General features: G+C 39.8%; 2 protein-coding genes across 4 annotated transcripts; one reads left to right on the forward strand and one right to left on the reverse strand.

The window, feature by feature from the left end:
* The first annotated feature begins 333 nt into the window (after positions 1-333).
* Positions 334-4,122, forward strand: LOC104820727 (mRNA-decapping enzyme-like protein). 3 transcript variants are annotated; one of them, XM_010551295.1, is made up of 8 exons: positions 335-574; positions 1,110-1,150; positions 1,243-1,292; positions 1,838-1,982; positions 2,155-2,217; positions 2,465-2,591; positions 2,680-3,129; positions 3,857-4,122. In XM_010551295.1, the coding sequence occupies exons 1-8, from the start codon at positions 416-418 to the stop codon at positions 3,905-3,907; spliced, it is 1,086 nt and encodes a 361-aa protein (XP_010549597.1). In that variant the 5' UTR covers positions 335-415; the 3' UTR covers positions 3,908-4,122. The 3 variants fall into 3 exon arrangements, with proteins under 3 accessions (XP_010549600.1, XP_010549597.1, XP_010549599.1); XM_010551297.2 differs by lacking the exon at positions 3,857-4,122 and adding an exon at positions 3,334-3,543; XM_010551298.1 differs by lacking the exon at positions 2,155-2,217 and having other exon boundaries at positions 334-574.
* A 436-nt stretch (positions 4,123-4,558) lies between these two features.
* LOC104820728 (probable F-box protein At1g60180) lies at positions 4,559-6,861 on the reverse strand. Its single transcript, XM_010551299.1, has 2 exons — positions 6,696-6,861; positions 4,559-5,534 (listed from the first exon to the last, which is right to left on the reverse strand). Exons 1-2 carry the CDS (start codon positions 6,816-6,818, stop codon positions 4,614-4,616), a joined length of 1,044 nt encoding a protein of 347 aa, XP_010549601.1. The 5' UTR covers positions 6,819-6,861; the 3' UTR covers positions 4,559-4,613.
* Between the last annotated feature and the right edge of the window lie 1,227 nt (positions 6,862-8,088).

Consider the following 8,088-nt stretch of genomic DNA (forward strand, 5'->3'; position numbering starts at 1 on the left):
TTTTAATGAAATGATTAGTAAGATATACAATATATAAATATAATGAATTAGTATGATCACCATAAATTTAATATTATAATCAATAAAATCAAAATATGATCATACTATATTTTAGATCATATGGGTCATATGGTCACAGTTGGAAAGGGTACGTGTTAAAGTAAAAATAACAAAATAAGAGTATTTGTGATATAATCCGTAGGTAACGACTAATTGGCCTTTTCCAAATTTTGTAAGGGTAAAAAATACATTTGATAATTGATTTTTTTTTTGTTTAACATAATTGCTTTTTTTTTGTGTACCAGTGGTGTATTTGAGTGAATTGGCCTCCAGTTGGGGTGTGATTCTGCGGAGACTCCCTTTTTGTCTCACTGTGATTTTCAGGGTAAAATCGCCGAGAAAATCTCATCCGTAAATGTCTCAGTCGGGAAAGTTGACTCCTAATCTCGATCCGGAGACCACCAAACAGATCAATCTCAGTGTGCTGCAGAGATTCGATCGACATATCGAAGAGATTCTCTTCACCGCAGCTCACGTCGCGCTGTATGAGTTCGACACCGAGAGCTGCCAGTGGGTGCGTTTTCTCGTCCATTTCTCCCCAACTTTCTCGCTGATTTGTTTGCCTGCCGAGAAACCGTGAGAAATTTCGTTTTAATTTGGATCTATGTTTGGCTGTTTGCTGTGTTGTGCTTTGTATGTGTGTGCTGATGAAACCTGACGGCTTTATTTGGTTGTCGTGAAATCGACGGAGGCTGGGACTATGTTGAATTTTCACTCTATTTTTTTTTTTTGGTAAATTTTTCACTCTATTTCTTTGTCGAAGCACATAAGCTTGTTTGGTCGCTGAGAAAATGAAAGAAGATCTCGATTCGTTTTGATCCTTTGTCATTGCTTTTGGTCTCGTCGCTTTTCCACGAACGGAATAAGATCGGTTAGACTATCTTGGATCTTCCTTCTCTTTCGTTGATGAATCATGTACGCGTGTTTGGTTGCTGAGAATATGAGAGAAAATCTCGATTCATTTTCCATCTTTTGCCTTTGTATTTCGTTTCTACGAACGGATTTGATCTTCATGAATGCATCGTTTGTCCTGAATTTGTTCTCTGCAGGGTCGCAAAAAAGTTGAAGGGCCTCTGTTTGTCGTTAAGAGGTAGTGTTAATTACTGCCTTGTTCTTGTAGCAACTAATATGAAGAAGTGTGTTAGGATTTGAACATCACGATTCAGTGTCTTGTTCTTGTAGGAATACGCAGCCGATATTTCAGTTTATCGTCATGAATCGACTCCGTACAGGTTCGGATTTTAGTCGTGATTATCTGTTACCAAAACTAGCTTAGTTTTTGAACTTTTCGTCGGGAAGGTACTGTTTCGGATGGGTTATATTTTGTACTGAGATAGTAGGTAATGTTATGCTGGAAATCTTGTGATGGGATGAATTAATCAAGGGTACTCTTGAGTTGATATCTTATTCCAATCTTAGAGAATTAGTTCACCAATGTCGTGGTACGGAGCGTCTGTTAATTGTGAACTATCGATATTATAATGTAGTCCTGTGTTGGAAATGGCTTACCTCTACAATGAAGCATATAATTTGTGCCCTGATTATTCACGTCTAAGAATGCCGGGTTACTCTCCAATCCATAAATCTTAGCGAGTTAGTTCACCGGGTGTCATGTAGTATCTAGGATCTATCATCTATGAATTATCAATATAACTTAGTCATGTATTGGAAATGGTGTCGTAAGAAATCCCCTCCCTAAGTCTTAGCTTCTTACAATGAAAGCATAATTTGTGTCCAAATGTTTCTCATGCGATTCTTTTGCTACTTGTATGAGCAGATAATTGGGTGGAAAATCTTATTGAAGATTTTGAGTTCGAAATTCAGCGTCCATATTTGCTATCTCGAAACGCGTCTCAGGAAGTTAATGGAATTTGGTTTTTCAATTCAAATGAGTGTGAAGAGGTTGGAAATCTCCTAAGTAGGTATAATTTATTTATCTCATTTCATTCTTCTGAAATTTGGGCTAACTTGACATTAACTATGGAAGAAGACAACTTTATCATCTCTTTCAGTTGATAATTTTTTTTTCCATAGGTATTTCTAAAATTTAGGGAAGACATATTTCTTAGGTGAGTCATTTCCTTCCTCTTGTAGGATACTCAGTATCTGTTCGAAGTCTCCTCCGGCTGTAAACCCCGGAGTAGTGCCAGTTGAAAAGTAAGAAATGCTGAAACTTTCAGATAAAACCTTTTATGGTTGTTCTGTAGAGTGTTTTTATTTTACACTCGAATTGGCTCATTTCACTGCTACATTTCTGCTGGGAAATGCAAATATATATTTGCTTAACGGGATATGCTCATGAATTTTCTATTCCGCGTCCCTTAGCATAATTAGTATTTCCAATTTATCTATCTTTTTGCGTAGATTTCTCACTAAATTTCTCGCCTTTTTCGATTTAATATAGCAAGTACGAAGAAACTGCAGCAATCCCCACAATTTTACAGACACGAGGCGGTGGAGAGCATCATGCATCAGCAATCTCTACTACGTCGCAGATTCCTCAGAATCAGAATCTTATGGATCTCTTTAATGTATGTCTTTGAGAATACTCTTCTTTCATCATTCTGAATCAAATCTCTATTTCCGAACATTATCCTCGTCTTCATACCGTCTCTGCAGGCAGCAATAAATAAGGGAAGAAACAATCCAACTATCCCGAGCCATAGATACTTTCCCAATAACCCTTCAGACACAACATTTCCCGTCTCTTCTGAAATCCCGAGTCTCACCTATTCCTCTGCAGGGGTTTGTCAGTCATCCTCTGCTCAGACACTGAACCACGAGTTCTCAAACCTCCTCCGTCTTAACTACGAAATCCTTACTACTGCTGCAACGGAGCTCATCAAACCGTCTTCATTCTATACACCGCCTCAATCCTTGGAGTCCATAACAGTATCTGCTCCTCAGCCTCCTCCCCCGAATTCGCAACAACACCCTAATAGCATTCGAATACTCGACCTTTTCCCACCCGCTACTCTTCCTCAGTCTTTAATTCCTCCCCTTGCTTCTCCATCTGTTTTCGGTTTTGACAGAGACAAAGTCCGTGACGCCCTTCTAACGGTTGCCCAGGCACGTCTTTCCTATAACTCTTCCCATTTTTTCCTGTCTTATCTTTAATCATTTTGATGAGCTTGCTCGGATCAAAAAATATGTCTAGCGATAATCTTGCTTGCATGAACTGCTTTTTTTCGAGTATTTATATTATTGTGGAAAAGGTTCCTTTTATGTTTCTGTAATCCTCGAAATCCCTCTCATCTTTTGACAAAAACACAGATAGCGATATAATGTTATTCAAAGATGGCGGGTGGGCGTATCGGGTGTCAGATGGGGTTCGGATTTTTGTGGATTTATTAAAACTATATCCATTTGGTTTTCTTACTCAATATGATTTGATTCGGTTCGGTTTTGTTCTGGACTCAGTTTGGATAAATGTTCATTGTAGTATTTTGTTATTCAATGACGGTGAATGATCATTTTGGTTAAGTTATTTTTGGGTTTTGACTTTTGAGGATTCTAAAACTACATCCCTTAATTTTTTTATATTGAAATCGACCCCGTTTGAGTTTTCACTTTTCAGTAATAAAAACGTTTATTTTCTAAAGAAACTTCTGGTTTTTAGGAATTTTTAATATTCAGTCTTGTTGGATCTTTCAAATTTTATATCAAATTCGATTTAGATACAGTTATTTAAAATTTGATTTGGCTTTGGATAACCGAACCGAAATGGCAAGGTGGTGCAATTACAAATATTTCTACTTGGCGACTGATGATTTGGTTCGAAAATGTCATGCATCAGGATGATAGATTCGTAGAGATGTTCTACCAAGCATTGAACAAACCAAACTGAAAACCTCGAAGAACGTGTGTACAAAGGTATTGTATATGTTTTAGAAACTTCACTTTGCATGATATTTTTTTCACTGTAGAAAATGAACTTCTCAGACTTCTTCATCAGTGTTCTGTATCTTTTAAGCCTTTGTTAGAGAGAATCATTGATTTTTCTTTTTTTCTTTTTCCCGTCGTTTACTTTTCGATAATGTGAAATATTTACATTTTACACTATCCTTTGCGTTCCGTGTAAATCCTAAAAAAACAAGATAATTATCTTAAAATGCTACATTTTCTCTCTCTCATAATTTTAAGCTTACATTTTTTACCGTACTAGGTAGGTGTTGACATTGAGGGGTTTAGGTTTGGATTCGATATGGTTTTTTTTTGGTATTTTTTGGCTTTAGAAAATATATTTATCCGCCTTTTTGGGTTAGTTTTATTTATATTTGTTTTTTATTGACAAAAATGTTAAATCTAAAAATGTTTTTATTTTTTCAATTATTTTCATATCCAATTCTCGGATTTTGCTCAGTTTTGAATTTTTGTTTTTTCTATTTTATATCGGATCTAAACATATCCTTTAAGGCCCTTGACATGTCCTTTGAGTTGGTGTATTTCTAATTATTTGTGTAAATTGAAATGAATTATTGAACAATTGGTTTGATTATTTTGTATCAACTTTCGTATAATAATATTCTCTGTAAGTGAAAAAAAAAAAGAATTTATAGCCACCAAAGGTAAAACCCGAAGGAAGCTAAACACAAAACCCCAACTGCGACGGACAAAATATCGAACACCCATTCTGCCCTCAGCTTCATCTCCTTCCTCTCCCTCCTCTCCTCCATAAACTCCACGTGTCGTCTCCTCCCTCCCTCCTCCCTCATTTTCCCATTTCCCCTTTCACCCTCCATCGCCCTTCGTAAAATTACCAAAGTGTCACTCCCGTTCAAATGCATCCCTTCCATGTCCTCCACTTGCAAGTTCACCTCCCTCACGTGCATCTCCCCTTCTCCGCACGTGACCACCGTGATCCCGCACTCCACCACCTTCTCCTCCTCCGTTGCGCCGCCTACTCCGGAGGCTCCGCTTACGACCGCCACGAAACGCGCATGAATCTCGCCGCTGAACCAGTGGCGTTGCACCGAAACAGGCCGGTAGCTGGATAGATTCGCTGCTCGCCGTCCGATTGGATCGATAACGATCCAGCTCAACGTCATATCCTCCTCCAGATCTCTACACGTGCTCTCATTCTCTGGCAACGATGATCGGCGACGCGTGATCGACGTCGCTATCATGTCTTTTGGATCCACCAGATCGATCCTCAACGGCGAACTCTGGAACCACGCCGTCGTCGTATCCGTCTCCACGACCTTACTGAAGATCAGCTTCCCCCTGTAGTGCAGATCCACAGCGGAAATCAATTTTGGAATCAGACGGTCGTATTCACCGTCGGTGCCACCGGTGATTACGGAGTACGTGTCGGAGAAGAATGAGCGGGAGCCGCCGGGGAACGATGAGATGACGTGGCAGATGGCGGGATCGGCGGTGGAAGGCCACATAGAGTGGCAGAGCTTTGACCAGAGGGTTTCATCGTATGCGAGATCGTGGAGTTGTGAGGAGACGCAGGAGATGGAGGCTGATAACTTTTCAAATAAAACACTCTTACATTAACACAATACACAAATACATACACAAATACACAAACAAACCCCATATAACTCGGTTTCCTATCAACATATGTTGCTTTAAAACCTCTCAAAGACTACAGACACAAAAACCAATCTGCAATAAAATATTCCACTAATAACTAAACATATTTATAACCACAAAAAATAACTGATGAAAAAACCAATTAGAACTCCTTCCATAACTGCTCCAAAAACTTAACTCCTTTTCTTCCACGTCATTAACTTACACGTGTTTCTATGATTACTTCTTGTAGGCTTTGAATCAAAGTTTCTAACACTCCTCCTTGATTCAAAGTCTCACATCACAAGCCTCCGTCATCGATCAGACTTTGGCGCATATTTCTTCCTTCGTAACAATCTCTTTTCTCCTGAGTGCAAAACTGTCTCATCTCGGTTTCTCAACTGTATTTTCTGAGTGCACATTTGCCCCTTCTCAGATTCGCAACTTCCGGGTTCACGACATAAACCCGACAAATATCATAATAATCTTCGATGCCACCAGAATCGCCGTCTTCATCGTCATGACTCTCCTCCGATTCATCGATCGAACTCGTCGTTCTTCTCCCACTTGGTCCGATGAATATCGAACCGCTGTATCCATCAAACTCGTGTTATTCCTTTCACGAGACCCTTTAAACACTTTTCGATCAAAGTGTTTCTTTCGTCTCTCTTTGAATAACACAAAAAAACACAAACCCAACTAAGAAACAAATCATATACCGAAAGTGAATCGTTCTTCGACCCATACTCCTACAAATCCCAAAAAGATCTCAAAACGCTCTGATACCATGATAACTTTTCAAATAAAACACTCTTACATTAACACAATACACAAATACATACACAAATACACAAACAAACCCCATATAACTCGGTTTCCTCTCAACATATGTTGCTTTAAAACCTCTCAAAGACTGCAGACACAAAAACCAATCTGCAATAAAATATTCCACTAATAACTAAACATATTTATAACCACAAAAAATAACTGATGAAAAAACCAATTAGAACTCCTTCCATAACTGCTCCAAAAACTTAACTCCTTTTCTTCCACGTCATTAACTTACACGTGTTTCTATGATTACTTCTTGTAGGCTTTGAATCAAAGTTTCTAACAGAGGCAAGGGTCAGCCCGTCGAGGCGCGTCAAGATTTGAGTCTCGATGATGTCCTGATGGACATCGGAGATCCTATCTCCAGAGTCGGAGATTTGTGGCGGAGCTGTGGTGGTGCGCGCCATTTTTGACAGGGGTGATAAGTGGTGGTTTTACTCCGTGTGTATGTGTTTGAGTGAAAGATGGAACGCGGATAAACTATGGAGGCAAGGGTCAGCCCGTCGAGGCGCGTCAAGATTTGAGTCTCGATGATGTCCTGATGGACATCGGAGATCCTATCTCCAGAGTCGGAGATTTGTGGCGGAGCTGTGGTGGTGCGCGCCATTTTTGACAGGGGTGATAAGTGGTGGTTTTACTCCGTGTGTATGTGTTTGAGTGAAAGATGGAACGCGGATAAACTATGGAGTCGAAAGATTATATACAAGCTGGTTTGAAGTCCGTTAGGTATATAAAAGCCCACGGTTGTATTGTTTATTACATAAATGCCACTCTAAGATGGCCAACTTGATATTATTTTCAAACAAAAACCACAACACTCTAGCTTTTGGAAATTGACGAATACCTAATTATTCTCAAAAGGATATTAAAAAAAATCTCTTTCATTACTTTATATTCTATTCACCGAATAAAATTATTACTCCAAAACACTATGAATTAGAGAAATCATAATAATTATTGGGTTTTGCTACGGATTCCTATCATGCGATCATATCGATCTAGGGTTTGGTTTACTAGGTTTCATGCAGCGGAAGGATAATCTAAACCTAGTCAAACGTCACACGCAACCAAAATCATCCGTAAAACCCCGTTTAATCGTGTATATCACCGAGGGAATCGTTACTTATCTCGTTCTCGATGAGACTTGAAGTTTATTTCGATCCGGGACCTGTTCTAAATCACCAAGAGCTGAAAGTACAGCTCCTCTACACGTATCCACACCGACGGGAAGGATTCCAAACGATTTGGAACGAATCTGCTAGGATTAGTGAAGAAAAGGGTAACTCAAGAGACGAGATCCAATCCCGGGACAATAGAAATCGAAGAGAACAGCTTCTCTAGGGTTCTAGGATGTTTCTCTGAGTTTTAGGTCGGCCTTAATTAAGTTTGGACGAAACCCCAAACTTAAATAAGATTAGAAAACCTTAAAAACGAATATTTGGAAATTTTTCGGATCCCGGTCCGCCGGACTAGGAGCTTGGTCCGGCGGACCAAGCTTAGTCCGAGACCCACGGACCGGCTGACCTGAAGGCTTGGTCCGGCGGACCACGTGTGGTCAGCTCCGGACCAAGACCCTTCTTGGTCAGCTCGGTCCGACTTGTCATTTCTCGGTCCGCCTGTCCCAGAATCTGGTCAGCGGCTGACCAACTCTTGGTCAGCCGGACCAGACCTAGACAG

This window comes from Tarenaya hassleriana, unplaced genomic scaffold (assembly GCF_000463585.1).
Source record: "Tarenaya hassleriana unplaced genomic scaffold, ASM46358v1 Cleome319, whole genome shotgun sequence".
NCBI classification, from domain to species: Eukaryota; Viridiplantae; Streptophyta; class Magnoliopsida; order Brassicales; family Cleomaceae; genus Tarenaya; species Tarenaya hassleriana.